Source organism: Telmatherina bonti (genome assembly GCF_933228915.1).
Source record: "Telmatherina bonti genome assembly, chromosome: 20".
Lineage (NCBI taxonomy): Eukaryota > Metazoa > Chordata > Actinopteri > Atheriniformes > Telmatherinidae > Telmatherina > Telmatherina bonti.
The window spans coordinates 12,875,600-12,896,249 of record NC_136618.1 but is presented as its reverse complement, the minus strand read 5'-3'; the positions used below and the strand labels follow the sequence as shown (position 1 = coordinate 12,896,249).

Sequence of the window (20,650 nt, the reverse complement as noted above, 5' to 3'; positions counted from 1 at the left end):
AAGAAAGATTGTTAACCAACAGTACATTCCTCTGGAAGCAGGAAAATTAAGCCTCATACTCGCATCTTTTACATCCTAAAATGAAACCTCATTCCTTTTATCTGATTTCCAAAGAGTATTTTACCTGTGTTGTTGCGATAGGGGCCCGTGTCTGGTCCCTGGCTCTGACTAAGGCTCCTCATGGGGCCCTTGTTGTGGTAGACACGCTCCTCATAGATGGGATCTATGTGGCGCTCTGGGGACCCCAAAGGTCGAAGGGGCTCTTGACTGTGCTGACTACTGTAGGAGCCACGAGAACCTGGGAAAAAAAATAAAAAGAGGGGAAAAAAAAAGCTAAGGAAGATGTGGTGTGTGTGTGTGTGTGTGTGTGTGTGTGTGTGTGTGTGTGTGTGTGTGTGTGTGTGTGTGTGTGTGTGTGTGTGTGTGTGTGTGTGTGTGCAGTTGGAGAACAGAGTCAGAGCTGGACTAAATAAAAAGCACATGAAACAAATGAATAGAAACAGAGACATGCAGCAGCAAATGTGACAGTAAAGAAGACACAGAGATTGAGAGAGACAGAAAACAAAGAGAATCATGCCTCTGTTTTCTCCTTTTTTAATCTCCATGGAACACATTGCTATTCGTCAGCTGTAAAATAATGAGATGCAGTGTCCCCCTGCTTTGGCAGGAATCCCACCGACATGGGGTTAGGGAAAAATTGACAGCAGGCATTTGTTCACAACACAGCAGAACAAATGTAAGGCAGGGGCCTCCCTCTGAGAAGACAAAAATTAAAATCAGGAAAGGGTAGAAAAGGGGGGGGGGGGTCACTCGGGGAATATACAGACAAGTCCGAGGGGCTTCACTGGTAGAAGATAAAGCAAGAACACATACACATGAATGTATATTTGCAGAATTAGAAAGCAATGAATGACAGAGAGAAACAGAGATGAACCAGTGGAACGAATGTCTTATCATATCAAATTAGATCTCAGTGGACTGCAAATTGTGTGTCAAAGACTGCAGAGGGATGAAGGGCCAGTACTCCAAGATCCAAACCTCCGTGTAAAGACACCATCAACTTAACACAGTCTAAACCACTCAACCTGTCAAATCATCTCAGGAATCAATGCGCAGGAGGCACACTACCATCACAGTAGGATAAAGTATATATATAATATCATGCAGCCGTTCTATTGTTGCAGATGCTGCTGCACTGTCTTTTTGCCTTAGCTGTCCAAAAGCCAGACAGCCCAATGAGAGTATTGTAAAGATGAATCACTATGAACTATCAAACAGAGATATGCAGAGGGGATTATCCTAAATCTTTTTCTCTGAACTGACTCTGTAGTAAAATGGCACAGGCTGCCTAGAATACGAACAAAAGCCCGTGAGCGCATTCTGGACTACACTAAGGCAAATAAACCATTCAATTTTTTTCTCCTTGATGCCTCTTTTAGGTTAAGGAAACAACATAGCTGCTTGGTTTTATGTAACAGCACAGTGAACTGAAGAGCGTGCAAACTTGAAAAGACAACAAAACGTTAACACTGCATCCATCATATTAGCAGCCAGATGTAAGCAGACAGGGATCCCAACCAGGAAGTCAAAGACAGAGCGAGGAAAAATGGCTTGCTGGAGATGATGAGAGAAGGTCCGAACATTATTGCCTCCACTAACCTTAGAAGAAATGAAATGAATTTAGAGGCAGATTAAAAAGAAGCAGGAAAGAGTCAGAGATGGTCAGAATATGCATGAAAGAGTGCTAATTAGAGTCATGGACACACCCATTAATGGCATGACTCATCCCAGCTCTTCTAACACCCTCCCATGCCTTTCATCTTTGAAGTCTTGGTGAGTTGGTTTTATTTCGTTATTCATTCTTTTTTTTTTTTTTGTCTCACAAGGGCCCGCTTGTGGAAGCACTGACCTCCTTCTTTCAAAAGGGGAAGGGAACTTAAAAAAGGGAAGATGAAATGATCCAGAGAGAGAAGAAAAAAAAAAAAAAGATTCCCTCCCAGAACGTTTCACTCAGTAAAATATTTAAAAAGGATAACACCATACAAAAACCAGCTGCGCTCCCTTCATGCCTCACAGCTCTGTTTATGTGAAAGAAAGAAAACTACAACCCACAGTCAGTGAATTATAAACTATCCAGTGCAGTGTGCAAGGCTTTGAGGCTGACCAGCAAATGTCACAGATTTACTCAAATTATTTACTGATAACCTGCAATTACCTGTAATTGGTAAATTATCACAGCCATTCACTTCCTTCAGGTTCATACTGCAGTGATGTAACTACGGTCATATTTATAACCAATGTGTCTAGGGCTCTTTGTGCAAAAAGTACAGAGAATCGTTTTTTGTAAAGAGGTAATTTCTGTTTTTATGCAGCCTAACTTCACTGTGGAGCGGACGCTGTAAAGCTGAGTGCCTCTCAAAACATACTTGTCAGATGAACTTCAGTGGGATTTTTCCAGAAAGACGGAACTTGCTGGAAGTTAACAATCCCCTCGTAGCAGAAAGTTTTGACAAGTAGGATTTTGGAAATATTGAGAATGCAAAGTAAATATTGTCCTGCATTTCCAGTCTTGGATTACTTTAAACTGCCCCGATATAATCGCTCATACGATGATAGTTCAAGTACATGAAAGCAGAATCAGACAATGGTGGCTTCTTTGTGCTAATTAGAGGGACACAGTGTCATATGTTTTCCTTTGAGATGGTTTCATGCTCTTTTGGTTTTTTTTTTACTCCAATTTTGTATTTAAGAGACTAAATCTGCTTCAAAATCCCAATAATGGGAAAAGGTATTATAGTCTCCATCAATTTAGCTCCAGGTTTAAATCAATGAAAAACATTACTCCAGACCTTCATTTCTGTTGCATAAAGAAAATCAAAACCAAAAAGAAAACTAAAATAAAAACATTCAGTCTTATGTAAATGATACAATAACGCAGCTACCCATGTGGTGCATTCAGTGCCTGGAGCTTCTTCCTACAGATAGCTCACATCAAGAGGAAGACAAAGCACTATTCTACAGTCTCACAAACCTTAAACAATGATGAGTAAACAGTGATAATAATAAGAAGAAAACCTCAATTAAGATTTTCTTCAGCACACCACTGCTGACCGATAACTTGTTGACTTGATGCTGACATTCAGCCGGTTCAATACTTAAAAGCCCAAAGAGAAAGCCACCGAGCTGTAAATGCAGTTTTTTGCCTGAGTGCTTTCACCCTTCAGATCACTCATTCTTATTCATCCAATTCCTGGACATTATACATGGCTCTTGTTTGAAAACAGGATACATAAATTGCAGCCTTAGAGATGTTTATACTGATTTAAAGGCAGATTTTCTAAACTGAGCAAATTAGCACCAAGGCGCAATTTAGAAACAGCATTGATGGCAGTGTGTGCTGGTGTTATCCTAAAACTGGGCTTATCTACAAACACAGGCACAGCTCATTTAAAAAAAAAAAAGAAAAGAAAAAAGAAATGACCAAAGCAGTTAAGCAAAAGCAGAGCACAATTAGCAGAGTCGCACATAAACAGGCCTGCTGATAATCTGGAGCTTGTAAATTACCAGCAAGCCAAACAGCTTGTTGCTTTAAAACAGGCCATATACTCATGTAGCTGATAACACGCAAGTCAACTTATTAAAGATACACTCGCTGGCTTAAACAATAACAAAAAGAACTAAAAATCCCTTTGAAATGTCTTCTTTGACAAAGTGTTTGCATATGTCACTTTTCAATCTGGACATATGCTGAGCTGAGTGATGAAGCGATAATCAGTAAATGCATGGTAAACGTCAGAGAAGAGTGCTTGTTGAAGCATAAATTTGATTCAGTTCATGGTTACAGGTTAGCATGACATTATGAAATTGTATTTTTCAGAAAATGAAAAGTTGCTAATACAATTCTGCGTCATCATGGCATCTGCACCACTTGGTAAAATTCCATTCCTGTACAGTCGGGGACAGTCCAGCTCAAAAACAAGTCTCGGCTTTTATTCTCATTACGGCGCCACAACAGAAATACGGAACCCGAGTTTCCAGGATATCTTAGATTTCTTTCAGTTAATTCAGAATAACATGATTTGCCAGTCACTGTTAATAACATCATCTTCTAGAATTCCTTTACACACCCTCTTTTCCCATCTGTGTTGCTTCACACCTGCCATTCCCACATTTAATAGCAAGATGGGAACTGTAATGAACTGTAATATAAACCTTGCTCAGTAGATATGCTGAGTTCATTTAAAAACTATTCTTCCTAAATGTTATGCACCGGAAAGCTTCCATAAATAAATATGCAACAGGGCAAGACACACTGTCTACACCTTTCACCTGCGAACACTGCACCTCATTAGTGAATACTGACAGTAACAAAGTGACACAAAAACAGAGCTGAGAGCGAAAACAACAGCAAATCTGCCCACTAATGTAGACATTCCTAAAATATACACCCATGAATAATAGGAAAAAAAAATTTAACTGCACAGAAGAAGCAACAACACCAAGTTTAAGCAGTGTGTTAAGTCCCACCTGCAAGACTTCCAGGCCTCTGCAATGTTGCTGTAGCGTAGAGCTCGTGGGAGATCTTGTACTGGTCAGAGGCGTGGTGAGCTGCCAGTCGTTTGGGAGACAGAGTGGCATAGCTCCCTATGCCTGAACTCATCTGCAAAAACAAGACATTCTGGTTGGAAATGCTGAAGACTCCAAATGGACTCACACACTGAACATGATTAAGTTTACACACTGGTCCTTTAGTTTGATTACGCTGAGTTGTGCGTTTAGCTTCTGTGCTAACTTGGGCATTCCAGATTTATAGGTTTTCTCCATTTCCATTGCATTTACAATATTCTTTTTAAAATAGTTTTTCTCGTAAATATCTCAATTATAACATTTCTAGAGTGAAAATAGAAAATAATCTGAATTTCTGAAAACAAGTTTTCACAGTACTTTCAGAGAAACATCATAGAATCATTCAGCAAATTCACCCAACAAGCAAAGTTTACAAAATATTCAATTCAATTCAACTTTATTTGTATAGCGCCACTTCACAACAATGTTGTCACAGGGCACTTTACATACACGAATCAACATACACATCATTTCGAGCCAATTCATACATATCCTATAACAGAAACCAAGTGATTGCATCGAGTCATGAATTTGATCCATAATAATGTTCAATTATCAATGTTTGGATTTTCTTTTTTTATTCCAATCATTCAATCACTTCAAAATGCTGCTTATTTGAAGACCTAAAACAGACATGGATGGATTTTCTATCACAATGGATCAGTCTTTTTCTACACCTTACACTGAGAAAATCACATAAGGCAGGAAGTCAGTTCTAATAAAGAAATAATCCACTCCAACCTACATCGTGATATCAAAATCTTAACTGGTGACATCTTCTCATTGTGAGCAGTTTTATTTTGTTGCTGAGTAATGCTTAAGTCCTTTATGTGATCAGAAAATTTATTGACAAAACCAGGGAAACAAAACCTTCTTGCGAAGCGTCCTGCGGAGTATAATCTGCGTGAAGAAGAAATCAAGTTGTACCTGGTGAAGAGGGGACGATGATGAACTGGCCCCTCCTCCTGTTGCCGTTGAGTTGGGTGGAGATGCCACCCTTAGGGGAGACCCACCCCCTCCTCCTGTTGTCACAGCAACTGTAGTACTGAAGACAAAAAAAAGGGACCAACATTTAATTTTATCTCTAAAAGCTTCACAAGCCTCTTGTGTCACTCGTAATACACATTTGCATATTTTGTTTAGTATATGTAGGAACAGATTAGAAGACAAAAAACTGGCAGAGTCAAGCTATCTGTTGCTTCCTATCCTGTTTTGTTTTGGGTTTTTTTTTGTTTTTTTTACTTTCTCCTGTAGCCTCTTATTTATTTATTTTACACTGTTTATTTATCTGTTAAACCCATCGTATTGTATATCAGCATCAACATCAATATATCAAATCTAATATTAGTGGTTTCTACCTGTATGATTTTGCAAGCCGGTTTGCAGGAGACTGTTTGCTGGGAGAGGAGGAGGAGGAAGATGAAGGCAGGCGTTGAGTGGTAGAATACCCTGGTGTGTCTGAGGCTGATCCCAAGCGTTGGTGTTTACTGGGGGAGCCAGACCCTGAGCCTCCTCCTCCAGACAGAGGGGAACTGACACGTTGGGCGGGTAAGGTGGAGCTGGAGTAGTAGATGCCTAAATAAAATTAAAAAAAAAAAAAAAAAAGAGATGGGGTTGTTTGCTAATGTCTTTGCTCTGTGTCAGTCATGCTGTTCGGTTATACTTTGTCATATATAAATACATAAGAAAGAATAACGCCACAACAGGAAGACAAATAGATAAGAAAAGGAAGAGAGACAGAAGGTCTGGCTCACCTGACCCTGCCCCAGATTGTGATTGTTGCTGCTGGGCGGCACGACTCGATGTCACCTAGGGAGAAGAAAGCGAACACCAAGCACATGAAGACAAGAGCAGCCAAAAAACGGAAAAATACATCAGTAGACCCAGTAATTGGTTGAGGAAGTACAAGTTGGGAAAGAAAAGATGTATGTCAAAATAAAGATGAAAGACTAGTGTCGATCAGAAGTGAATTTAGTCTTAAATCAACCTTAAGAAGCTAGTAATGAAAACTCTACAGACGAGTAATTCACACAGACTCATAGAAGACGGACACTAAACTATCTGATCTGACTGAAATATGTTTTTCTAAAGCTTTTGTTTAACCAGCTACTCAAAGATGGAGCTTATAGAATATTAAAATCTTAATATCTATCATCTCTTAATATTTATCACCCAATATTCTTTTGTGAAGTTGGAGAAATTTCTTTTATCGGGAGGAAATAATCAAAACCTCCACCTTGTGAGACTGTAGTCTTGTCCTAAATATAGCCAAATTTGAGCTAAAGAGACAATGAAAAGAGGTGCAGTTTTTAACTCTAACACTACTTGCTGCTGACTGCAGCAAACTCCGTAAGAATTAAAAGTTATCAGTACAAGTCAGCAGGGGAGAGTGAAGCCCTCCTACAATAAATCACATACTGGTCAAAATAAATGCCCCTTTTTCCCCACCAGAAACAGTACGGGGGAACATATGCAAGCTACTGAGTCTCCTATAGTTTGCAGTTGATGATACATACACCATTCAGTATAATGTAACATTATGCACACACACACACACACACACACACACACACACACACACTCTTACAAAGTCACCTTGCATACATTGCTGTATACAGTTTCCAGGTAAACTCAGACATTCAGAGAAACACATTTCCTTTCTGAAGTCTGTCTGCCTATTATAGCTTATTCTATGCAATACACAAATGACTGTGTGTTTAAATTTTTGCAAACAAACATGACAGGAAATAACATGCAGCTCTGATAATAAACCAATATAATCACATATATGCAAACACTCTGGTTTGTTACAAAGCCACGTTTGTAACTGCTTCCAGGTGTTCATATCTGCAGCTGTTCCATTGTGCAGACACCCTTTGGTAGAAAAAAAAAAGCATGCCTGCTCAGCAGATCTACCTGAGATAAATATAGAAGCATGCATAGATAAACAGGCTCCCATTATGTTTCCAATGGATGCCTCTGGTTACATTTCCTGCGATGAGTCAGAATGTGTCTTTAGAGGACAAAATAACCAGTAGTTCTAAAAAGGTTTAAGTTTAAGCAAACAAGCAGTAAGGGCACATAAGAAGTGGAAAACAGGAAAACTGGCCGAAGCTGTGAAGATTGCAACCTTTAAACCGCTTTTAAATACTATTGTACTGATTGTGCACATTTTTTTTCACCTATGCAATCTTGTAAAATTGCAAATTTTCATTTCAAGTTGTCTACATGTGAATAATTTCAATAGGTATATTTCAAACTTCAAAAACTTCAGTCAAGAAGTCATCATTTACATGTCAACTCTTTAAAGGGGTGCTATTATGGTATTTTAAGTATTCTGAGCTTTCTACAGTGTTGAATCCTCCTCAGACATGTGAACGGCGCTGTTTTTTATCACCTAAACGCATGTTTGAGCTTGAGTTTGAGTTCCAGCACGCTCTCCGTTCGGTTTCCATGGCAACGAAAAACACGTCGTTTTAGAGAGTTTTTTTCTACTTGGAAATCTTTGTGACATCCCGGGGGATAAGGTTCGGTGATTGGTTACCTTCTACTGGTTAACAAGGGCAAGTACAAATACATCAGGCGGGTGGAAAATGTCAGATAAAGTTATTTCCAACGATGGCTGGTGAGTTTACCAAAGAGAGACATCCTGCTGCATTCGTTGCTGTGGGTTGCTGTTTTCCACTTTGTTTTCAGGGTCTGATTCAGGTTCCAACATGTAGGGCTGTATGCTATGTGTTGACATTGTGTTTTTTTTTTTTTTTTTTTTATTGAGTTCATATTAGCCTAATCCTTCTGTTTATGAGATGTTACAGTGACGGCAGAGTGGCAGTGGAGAAAGCAGTTGCTGTGCGTGCTCCTGATGTAGTCCAGTGGCAGGAGGCGGGGCTTAATGCGGAAGAGTCTAAATCCACTCGTTTTGCCCACAGGCTGATCTGACAGCCTACGGAGAGGGTCGGTCTGAAGTAAATAAAGCGATTTGTGACAATAACTCAACCAATCCCAGCCCCTCTGGTCTCAGAAATAAAAATAAATTAGCCTGAAATGCACATAATAGTTACACTTTAATCTAACACAAGCACTTAAGTCTTGAGTGATGGAAAAGGAATGAATGCGATCCAGTAGCATCAGCCATTTGACTGAAGGCTTTTGTAGCTCAAATTTGTATTGTATAGTTACTGGAAAGGGTTTGCCAGATGTGTCAAAGAGCCAGAAAAAAAAATCTCAAAGAGGATGTGAATTCATATCCAGAGAAGCGTAAAAGCAGCTTCATAACTCTCCTAAGTGAGTCAACAAACTGGGAGATGTGAAGCCAATTAAATGAAGATTCCTGTTAATGATTTTTGTAATGTTTGTGTTTAAACTGCCTAAAACTGCAACCTTGATCAAGAAGCATAGTGACACATGGACTCAGAACTAATAGGTGAGTGGATATATAAGTAAACTGACGTATAAATGTCTAATGAGTGAAAGATGAATTGTTGGCAGTGGTAATTAAGCCCGACACACTCAGAGGGAGAGCGCTTTCCCCAGCACTGTATATCATCCTGCAGTGCTTCTTCTTTTCTCCTCCAGTAAAACACTGGGATCTTTGAGGTGCCATGTATCCATGCATTATTAAAGCATGGCCTCTCAGGGTTATAAATATCCTACAAAAGAGCACCAACATACCAGACCTTTTGCCTTCTGTCTCCCAGCTCTTAAAACAGTCATTTGTACAAAGTTTAAATAAATGCATCCATGCACACGCATGCAGTTGGAACAGTGTATGCAAAAACAGTTCTTCCTGTACACAAGCAGGTGCACAAGCCTGCCAGGACACCAACAATGCATGTACAGCACATACATGCAAGTTAGACTTGTCTGTCTCTCAGTGCTGGCATGCATAAAGCTATTCATGAGCAACAAACCCTGCTGACAGCAGTAGCCCCATTACACTGACAAGCCAAAAACATCAGAGTAGAATGCGCACACACACACACACAAACACACTCCCATGGAAGAGATGGTGAGCAGAGAGGACAGGGATGGTAGATCAGAAGTGGCAAAGAATGACACAAACACTGCAGAAAAAAAAGTGAACATTCCTCTTATCTGTACATTCAATTAATAATTTCCTTGCAGCTCTTATTCTACAAAGGGAAACATCTGAATGTGATCTTAAACCACCTCAAACTACACTTCTATTTAATTGACAAGCGTATTAAAAAAATACACTTAAAAAGCAAGTTAATCACTATTTTTCCATTCTTTTTCCCATGCATGTAGGCAAGCACAAACAAACTGATGTGAAAATATTGATTCACTTAAAAACAATCAAACAGGAAGAGCACACCAGGATTTGTAAGGATGCAAAAAAGAAAATCATAATACTTGGTTCATAATTATTGATCTATAATATTTGCTGTAACTTTTAATTCATCGTCATCTATCCCAAATGCAACATTTGTTCCAGACACTGGAAATATTTTTAATGAAGCACTGCAGCTGCTCTCTGATTAGGTGGGTGCGTGGGTGTCTGTAAGTTCATGTGTGTCTGCAGTATGGGTATTACCGCTGATATGTTGGGGGGACATGAAAATTAGAAATAATTGGCTGCTGTAGGCTGTAAAGTAATTTGGTGGGTTTTCTCTTTTGCAACACACCAGGTTTATTTCTCCAGCTCTTAAAAACAAGTCACTTGCTGAGCTCTCTCTTAGTCTTTTTTTTTTTCCCACCAAATCTTAGTTGATGAGCATCTGATCACCCGTCTTCCTCTTCACAGTTTTAATTAATCTGTCTCTGTTTTTCACCTCATTAAAATGGAGACAAAATGCAGTGGATTTCTTAAAAAGCCAGTTGTCGTGACTGGACTGTAGCAGGACTAATAATATGGGGGTGTGTATAAATATGTACTTAGACGGTGATCAAATAGACTCAGCAACTATGATGTCAAACAAAGGCAGAGAGAGCACAGAGTCAGAGTTGCGTGCAGCTGGAGGAGTGCGCTGCCAAACAGTGTATAAAAAAGTCAGTTTGCTAAATAAAAGAACAATGTTTGCTCAGTCTGTGAGAAAACAAATGGAGCAACAAGAAACCCAAAAACCATCATGCACACCACACATCCACACAGCAGGATTCTCCAGAAGTTTAGACCAGAAGAACACAAACAGGCTGAAGAGCCAATTTTAGGAGATGTATCTTCCCATGCAAAGACATTTAAATCCAGTTACTAATATTTTCTATTCACCTGCTTGCTGCACATGCTGAAAGTTCTTAGTACACTGTTAAGTTTACATAAAATGGCTGCAGTGAATAATTTCACCTGATTTTTTTTTCTTTTTTCTAAATCACCATTTGCATCTTCATCACCGTCTTTGTGCAGCAGCATTTCTTACCTGATTGTAGCTGTGCACGGCTCCTCCAACCTGCCCGCTGCGCTGAGGAGTTGCTGCAGAGATGCTGTCGCTAAGGGCGAGGGTCTGGTTGCTATGGTAGCTGGCAGAGTACTGGAGCGAAGCCTCCGGGGTGGAGTTGAGCTGCAAGGAACTCTGGGAAAGAAGAGCCGGTCCTACCAATTGAGACAGGAGTGGTGTATGGTTTGGGTGGGAAGGAGGTTGAGTTGAGTTTGTGTGTGAGAGAGAAAGAGTGAGAGATTAGGAGTGGGAGAGAGGGAGAAAAGGAGAGAGAGAGGGGGTTTGAAGGGGAGAGATTGAGAGGCAAAGAGTGAAATGGGGAAGAGAGAGAGCAGCAATTTAGAGCAGATAGTGCAGCAGTGCAGCACTCTGTGCGTTGGAGATGGCATGCATAATTTATTAGCAGGGGAAGGAAGAAACAGAGGAACACAGAGAATAGGAGGAGGACAACGAGCAGGGAGATGTAGAGGATGAGAGGAAGAGGACTCAGAAGAGAAAAGTTGTGGGTAGACGCGCTGAAAATTTAAGTCCCAAACATGGTCATTTGTACCTTATTCTGTTTGCTCAGTTTGACTACTTGGGGCCGATACAATCAAGTTATCACATTTAGCTTCATTAATGGGCAACTTTCCCTTCCATGGGATTAAATAACCAAATAATTAAACATTTTAATGTAGAGTCAAATACAAACCATATCTGCCAAAGTCAATAATAAGTATAATTTAAAAATACACAGATTTAGTTGTTATAATATAAAGTGGTTGCTGCTTTGTTATAAACCAAAAGAAAAAAAACCCCACAAATTTCTTATTTCTGAACTGATCACTTAAACTTATACGGACAAGGAAAAACATCATAGTTAATTTTTTTTTAATTAATGGGAATTATCTTTTTGTGTTTATTTTTTAGTTATTAGAAATATTTTATTTTGTTTGAAGAATAAAAATTGAAATATGCAAAACTATCACTATCACTAAAACTAACTATCACCAAAACAAAGTTTCTTCCTTTGTGCTCACTATCTGGTTGACCTCCTTTCCACTCAAATACAGGAAAAAAAAAAAAAAACAATTGTAATTTTTTATGGTCTCTTGTATCTCTTCTTGCTCTCCACCATTCCTCCTCTCTACCCCCAGTCTCTTTTTTTTCCATGTGAGCCTGGATCAACTTCTCAGCCTCTTGTCATCACAAAAGACTTCTTTTTTCATCTTGATACATCCTTTGCTTTTTATGAATTATTAACCAGCACTTTGTGTTACGCGGACAGAGGAGGAGCTCCCAAACTCATCACTCAGACTTGGTGTTAGTGTGTTGTATGATATAAAACAGTGTGATGGTTTCTGTCTTTAAACGGGTTTTTGTGAAGTTTGAGCTTGTTTGAACTGGATAGAAAAGTAACTAGGATGGAGCAGTGGAAAATGAAGTGCCTCTGAATAAAATATGCCATTTAAGATGGCAAATATGAAATTAGCAATAAAAACTGACATTTGCAGGAAAATTGATGTAAAAAATTATGCAAAATAATAAAAAACAATTGTGATGAGGCAACAATGTAATGATGTGACAGGTTAGAATTGTTTATTTCTGCATAAAAATGTATCAGTCTTATACCCAATTCCTTATTCATGACCATAGGTGAGGGTAGAAACGTAGATCGACTGGTAAATCGAGAGCTTCGCCTTCTGGTTCAGCTCTTTCTTCACCACGACAGACCGGCGCAGAGTCGGCATTACTGCAGACGCCTATGGTCATGAGCTGTGGGTCGAGACTGAAAGAACAAGATCTCGTATACAGGTGGCTGAAATGCGTTCCCTCCGCAGGGTGGCCGGGCTCTCCCTTAGAGATAGGGTGAGGAGCTTGGTCATCCGGGAGGGGCTCAGAGTAGAGCCGCTGCTCCTTCGCATCGAGAGGAACCAGTTGAGGTGGCTCGGGCATCTGGTCAGGATGCCTCCTGGACGCCTCCCTGGTGAGGTGTTCCGGCTACGTCCCTTTGGGAGGAGACCCCGGGGAAGACCCAGGACACGCTGGAGGGATTATATCTCTCAGCTGGCCTGGGAACGCTTTGGGATCCCCCCCGCAGGGTTGGAAAATGTGGCTAGGGAGAGGGAAGTCTGGGCTTCCCTGCTTAGGTTGCTGCCCCCACGATCCGACCCCAGATAAGCGGCACAAGATGGATGGATGGATGGAATCCCTTATTCATCAAGGTAAATGTTCAGGGATTGCATTTTTGTATTTGCAGAGTACTGGCAATTGGCGATTGGTAGATCTACTTAGGTAAGTTTTGGATATTTTCTCTCAAATGTCTATACCTCTTGGATTTTGGTGAGTTTGATCACATGATCTGATCACCTAGGAGGCTTCCACAACTGTACTGGATGCAGAATTTCCATAACCATAACCATAACATTACTATAACCACGTTTCACTGATATACAAGGTTCTAATTGTACAAGGGAGTGTTTAACACAGCCCTTCTAAATTAGACCAAATGAGATGTTACAACAGAATTCTGTTAGATCATACACACACCTTGTTCAGGCAGTGATCACTATTGGAGGAGCAAAGATGGGTTTGCAACCTTGAAGCAAACCAGTACATTTGTGCATAAAATGTAAGCACTCGATCTGTGTATACTTCTTATGTGTAAGTGCATTTGTTTATTTTTGACATTATCTGATGAAAAAAAGGATAAATAAAAACAGACCGTTTCAAAACAGGACTTGCATGAGGATTAGTAAGCATGCACGCATTCTTGACATATACAAGAAAAGGTCTTGCACTGCATGAAGGTTGCAGTTATAATAGCAATTGCCTTGACATGTACATCCCATTTCACAATATACTTCTCAGAATTTATGTGTTGAAGCTTTCTGCATTATCACATCAGTCATTACTCTGTCAGTTCAAAGCAAAAGATACCTTACTCTATGCAACTTACCTCTGAAGAAACCTGCTTGTCACTTATTTTGTTCGCTGCCTGGCTATTAGGACTGCTTCTAAACCAGGGTTCCTCAATTTGGTCTTATGAGGACCACAATACTACAGGTTTTCACGATTTCCCTGCTCAAACGCAGCTGACTCAAAGAAAACTACTCAAAAACTGAAGGAGTTTAGCACAATGACTCATTAATGTGATTCAGGTGTGTGTGGTGGCATGGGAACATTGAAAACATGTGGCCTGTGTAGGGATGAATTGAGATATGCTACACTTATCACACACACGATCATGCAAACACACAAGAAAAAGATTTTTTTTCTGTATTTTTCTATAAGTTTTACAAAAACAGAAAAGCAGCTGGGGGTAACAACAAGTGGTAAAAGTCCAATCTGTGTGCCTTCTATGATCAACAAAGACACAAACTTTCTGCAAAAAAAGATGCAAATCTTTAGAAGACATGTCTTTCAACTGTGCAGCCTGTATTTATCCTGTCAAGCTAAAGCAGCTACAGCAAATGGAGGTAAAAAGTCTAAAAACTTCTTAATGACTTATGCACTCTGGCTGTTTTTTTTGTTTGGCTATCATACAAAGTCTGTTTGTGTGCACACATGATGCATTAATATGTGCAAGTAAGAGTACAAGACATTGCAAGCTTATCATGTAATGTGTAAATGCTCACATAGACATGTGCAGAGCATCACACATTGTATGAGTTCTTAAAATGTCATCCATTACAGCAATATCAACCATCAAAAAGGTCAGCAGACAATAAGTGAAATGGGAATGCAGTGTTCCAAAACCACTGACCTGAATGGAGAATGCCAAGCACATTTAGCAAGACCCTGTGCAGCACACAAGCTGCCTCTCAGTCACTGTTTAAATATGTTTTTCAGTCAAAGCCACATTATAGAAAAGTTACTCAGAAACTCTAGGAGCTACATTTCCTTGAATGTTGGTGTGTTGACAATAAATATTTTTGTGTCTGTCTAAGAAAAAGAAGACATCTAGCAGTAAATTTAGGCTTAAAAGTTCTTGATTTTAAAGAAAGTTATACTACTGCCTTATCTGGAACAAAATTTCTCTGAATTATCTTTTCAGGTCTGATTTGAATGAAGCAATGCCCATTGATTACTTAAAGTTAGAGTTCCAGAATCTAATCAAGATTATTTCATTTAGGAGAGCAAAATATGTCTGCTAAGGTTAAGGAAATATATATATATAAATAGTACACTGCACTTTTGTGAAATTCTTTTGGATGGTCATTTTGTTCCAAGTTACATGAGCAGCTTAGAAAAGAAAAAAAGAAACCGTTTAAGATCTCTAACGATGGGAACTTTCATGCAGATATGTTGCAGTAAAATCAAAAATTCTCCAAGAACATACATATTGATGCTTATCGGTGTACTTACGGTCTCCGCTGTCAAGAATTCCAGATTCCTGCAGGGAGCGAATGCAGGAATCCACTAACTCCAGACCTGTGGTCAGCTCATCTTCAATATCCTTTTGTCCATCTGCTGTGGAAGAGGAGAGAATATGAAACACAGTTAGATACAAAGATGGGAAGAAACAGGAAAATAAAGAAGTGAAAGGGAGTGATGACTCGAATCTTTCCGGACTCTAAACTCAATCTTCTGCTGTAATAGTCTGTGAAGTCTTACACAATATAACTTCCTTATGAGATGTAGGAGATTGTGATGTGGTGAAAAAGTAAGACATGTATGCAAGAAGCAGATGAATGACAAAAACATGCAAAGAATATGTACTTGTTGTTTTGCAGATAAAGTGACAAAGCTCTTGAGTGCGTCTGTAACTCTTTGACGCTGCAATCATCTTTTATTCCATCAAATGTGAAGGTCAGTGCCACTGCCCAGGCATCACTGGTCCACTGGCATAAATTCCAAATGCCTGCTAAATTATGATTAAAATAAGATCCTTCATCTTGACATTTCTTGCAAGAATCCAATCTAAGCCTTGTAGCTGTCAACACATTCACATTCAGCCTAAAATCCTAAAGATTCCTTATTTAAATAAAGGAAAAAAAAACATTAAAAGTACAGAAGAAGTAAAAGGGCCAAGTGGGGAGCAGCAGCTTGGTATGAGTGTCTGAGTGAGGTGCATTTATGTGTTACAGAGTGCACACCTTTATGGTGAATCTTACCTTGGGAGTTCCAGCGAAACTGCTCATCTGTCGAACTGCAAGAGAAGGATGTGGTTAATAAAAGGAAGAGTACAAAGAGCAACAATAAACCATAAATGAGCTTAGACAATAAGCACTTGTGAATAAAAGGTATATTACAATAAAACTTTCAAAAGGAATTAGGAATAATCGGGAGCAGTTAAACAACATGGCATTTAGGTTTGCACTAATAAAAGTAAACAGGTCTCACACAGTGCTCCAAATGTACATTCATCCTGTTTAACATCCACTTAACTTAGTTTATAAAATGGTGTTTTGTGTTGAGTAAATTAAAATGACAAATCAGAAAGAGGAGAATCTTGTAAGAAATGTTACCAGTCTTTTTTTTGACACATCCTATTTCTGAACGTAATACCAGCAACACAAAGAATACTCTGTCCCGACAGGACAGAGTATTAAAAGAAAAAAAGAAGAATTCTCTCTTCATACAGGGAATAGATTTAAATGCATTATCAAATGGCTCTGATCTTTGAGCCTTTATTCAGCAGTGTCTTGTTAAGACATCCGTTTCTGAGGCAAAAAAATGTATGATTGAGCTCTGAGAAACTCCTGAAAACCATTAGAGAACACCATCATCACCGTGGCCACAAATCCAAGTTAAACCTCCACGGTGACAAACCTTTAAATGCCGCCACCTCTTCTGGGTCTAAGCTCACTCGACAAGGAGTAGTATGAGGTGAAAAACTATAATATGCTCTGAGGGATCAATTTCATTTTCAAAATTTGTCTGAGTTCTTCAGGCAGAAGAGAACCATCCCGTTTGTTACCAGCTGAAAGTTTAAATGCCAGATTCTGTGACAACATGAGAGCAAAAGGCAGGGATTTCTTTCATTTCAGTAAAATACTATTAATGCTTACAGGTTTATGAGCTAAACGTGCAGTCAAACATCTTTCTGAAGATGTGTTTCATTAAGACAATACCTGACCACATTCTGCCTGAAGTCACCTAATTTGGTACATTATGAAACGAACAAGCGAGAGAAAAAAAGGTGAAGGTCTGGCCTGATAGGCAACACACATCTGTATCCATATGTACAAAGGATGAAAACTTTCACTGAACTTTTGAAGTAAACAGACCCGATAAAGATAAAAAGATAAAATGATCATATTAAAGTTTATCTATTGCAACCAAAGTTTTAAAATGACAATGACAGTTTATTTACAATTACAATTCCCTCAAGTCTCAACACATTGGTGCAACCAGAGTTAATAGAAGACACCAATATGTTGTTGTTGCATCAAATTAGAAAAGAGCTTGTATTTAAATGTAAATAAAACAATTAAAAGTACAACTAATTAAATAAAAATGTAATCTCACTTTATGACCAGCCCAGAAAACTGACAGTTTTCCCTGCAATCACCTAACAGCCCTCTTAGTTTAAAACAGATTGTGCTATACACATATACAAAACACTTGTACAATCATGTGAAACACACACGCACACATTCTCTAGATGGCTGTCAATTGATTACTGATTGATGGGGAGCTGAAGAGTGAGAAAAAGACCAAGCGAGGCAGAGGGAAACAGACAGGCAGAAAGAGAAAGCAAGAGACGAGTATTGAGCCGCCTGCTGAGTAATCAATGCAGACATGGACAGACTAACTAATACATATAGATTCTTTCATCCGACTTCATCTACACCATTAGTCTGTCTGGGATAGTTGGTTTGTCTGCATTTCTCCCCTTTTATACTGTTTGCTATTCAACCTTGCAAAACTGTAACTAACGGAGGTTTGAATGTCAACCTTTGGCTTAATGGACGGAGAATTCAGACGGTGTTTATTGTCTACAGTGATTGAGAGGTGCATTCAAGGCTTGTTACTTATGAGTAAAAGACAAACCACCAACAAACACAAATATTGGGCGTAGTTTGTCAACTTTGGAAGTTGGACCATTCATCTATTAACGATCCATCTATCATGTCTTTTTAAGCCCTGCTTCATCCCATCCTGGCTTAATGGGGATCTGGTGCCCATCCCAGTTTTTATTTGGGAAGAAGGGAAATGCACACAGAAGACTAAACTTTTTTTTTTTTTTTTGTAAAACTAAACTATAATGACCTAGAAATCCAAATGTCAGAGTTGCTGTGAATACAACGCTTAAAAACTTCAATAGTTCTTTGAGGAAAAGCAGAAAAGTAAGCCAAAAATACCATTGCAACATCCCCAACATTGATTGATCTCTACACTGATCACCATTTAATATTTGTTTCTGCACCAAAGCTTTATGAGGCTATATTGATATCTTTTTATGGTTATATTTACATTAAAGATCATTACAGTAGGAAAAGAACGCCTTGATATGCCCTCTCATTCATACCAACCCTCATCAGCTGCCAGGCAGCTAAACTCATTTTAGATCAGTGTTTCCCTGTCTAGGTCCTCTAGACCCCATGCCCTGCATGTGTTACAGGTAACCCTAATTCAACACACCTGAATGAAATAAAGGTGGTCGTTAACAGGCTGGGAAGAACTTGATGAGAAAGTTTGGTAATCTGACTTGTTAAATCAGATTAAGTCAGATTAAGTGTTTTGTTGGAGGAACATGCTTAAAACGTGCAGGGCATAACTGTAAAGTATCCTGTTTTGGCCTGGACAATACCGTATTTTTCTCCGTTTCCCGATGTCGTCCCGTATTTTTATTTTTCTGTATTTTCATTTAGGGAGAAAATACACCAATTCCCTGCCCCTGGGAAGAACAAACATGCAGAAGAAACTATAACCCTTTCCCTCACGGAAAGAAACGCGCACTTTAGATAACTTTAGAAAGTGCGTTTAAGTGGATTTTACCATGTTTGCTTTCCAATTATTTGTAGGGGGTTAAAAAGCTTGTTTGGCTCATCTTTCTCTCTGCCTGCAACAGGAATGGTCAGCCTAATGTTGCAACGTTTTTCACTTAATGCTTTCTCCAAAAAATGTTTCCTAAAGCATTTAAATGGCTTTACTGTATTTTTTATTTTTTTTATTATAGTGCTTATAGCAGCAGTGTAATTCCACACGCTTTGCTTCCATGACTATTGATTTGGTGTGTCTGTGCATGTAAAGAGAAGGGGATCATGTAGTTTCTGTGTCACCAAAGACACAGAAAGACGGACTAAACAGATGCGTGTGCACTGAATAAAAAATGTTACCTTAGACAGTAAAGAATGACTGAACAAATCATTAGGATTTCTTGCCCAAAGTGGTTCAACCAGCTATTAAGGATCGATGGTGCAAAACGTAGTGAGATCAGGGACCAGCAGTAACAGGTATCCTGATTTTGTTTGTAACCTTGCCCCTAAAGCATTGAATTCCTCCACATTTCTTTAAACAATTTAATCATATCATGCACAACAAAGCAACAAGTAAGCAAACCCCATCCAAGCTAACTTTAAATAGGATTTGTTATGAAATCTTTCAGTGATTCTTTCACATTTGTTGAAAATTGGAAATCCTTTGCACATCTTTGCTCTTTAAAGTCTTTAGTAACCTGGGAGACATGATTTTAAAAGCACTGCTACTATTAAACTGAAAATTTTCATACCAAGCAGTAGAAAATCTGCAGTATGTTGCATAATAAACCCTAGATTAACAGCAGCAATATATATTTTGCCAGACTTTAAAGCAATGAGTTTGAAATGACGATATTTGCATCATCTCATGTGTGCTGACTGAGTACTGATGGACTCAAAAAATACATTTTTAAAAAATCCAAAGTCTAAACACTAAGTTTCTTCTTGAAACACACCCTTTCAGGATGCTGATTATCAGCTGTGCTCTTATGCATCTGGGACAAACTGTAACTCTTTGTTCAAGTTTCATTGGTTAAAGAAACAGAGAATTGGGGGAGAGACTGAAAGAAAACTCTGCAGGAGATACTCCTAGATCTGATTCACAGGAGGGAGATTTAATAAGTGCAGCATTATTCCACAACACTACACACCCTTGGCTGCAGTGGCACAACAGCACACCCCGCAAGGCAGCGGCTCACTCTTAACAGCAAGCAAGTATTCATGAGACATTAGAAATTCGCTCCACTATTCTAAACCACCGCACAACTTGGAGCAACAGACTTCCTCTACCGATTCAGGAGATATGCACACGCACACACTCAAGCAGACTCCATTTAGCTTGAACAATTATACCTATAATCTGAACACAAAATACAATGTTTATTTGCATGTGCCGGACCTTTCTGTGTGAAGTTTGCATGTTCTCCTTGTGTATGCGTGGATTTCTGTCTGGGAACTCTGGCTTCTTCTCAGTAGCCAAAAGTTGGATAACTGGCACAGTTACTGGTGTGACTGGTTGGTTGATTTTTTTTTTTCTATAAATTGGCCCTGTGATGGACTGGTAATCCGTCCCAGCTGTACCCTGTCTCTTCCCCTAGTAAGTGCTGGCTCTCCTGGATTCCTGAATTGGAATAAGTGTGTATAGAAAATAGATAAATGGAAACGATAAACTTTCAGATGCTCAACGTAATTAGCTAAATTCATAATAGTTGATGCCTTTTT

The 20,650-nt window shown here is 39.1% G+C and overlaps 1 protein-coding gene across 4 annotated transcripts in view; it reads right to left on the bottom strand.

The window, feature by feature from the left end:
- ctnnd2a (catenin (cadherin-associated protein), delta 2a) overlaps positions 1–20,650 on the bottom strand; it is a gene marked incomplete at both ends in the record, with an annotated part of 230,044 nt that overhangs the window by 121,257 nt on the left and 88,137 nt on the right. For all 4 annotated transcript variants that reach the window (XM_079259472.1, XM_079259473.1, XM_079259474.1 and 1 more), the window contains 8 exons: positions 125–298; positions 4,528–4,660; positions 5,554–5,671; positions 5,985–6,201; positions 6,381–6,435; positions 11,004–11,176; positions 15,369–15,473; positions 16,118–16,152. In XM_079259472.1, coding sequence (XP_079115598.1) covers positions 125–298; positions 4,528–4,660; positions 5,554–5,671; positions 5,985–6,201; positions 6,381–6,435; positions 11,004–11,176; positions 15,369–15,473; positions 16,118–16,152 — 1,010 coding nt within the window. The remainder of the gene's footprint in view (positions 1–124; positions 299–4,527; positions 4,661–5,553; positions 5,672–5,984; positions 6,202–6,380; positions 6,436–11,003; positions 11,177–15,368; positions 15,474–16,117; positions 16,153–20,650) is intronic.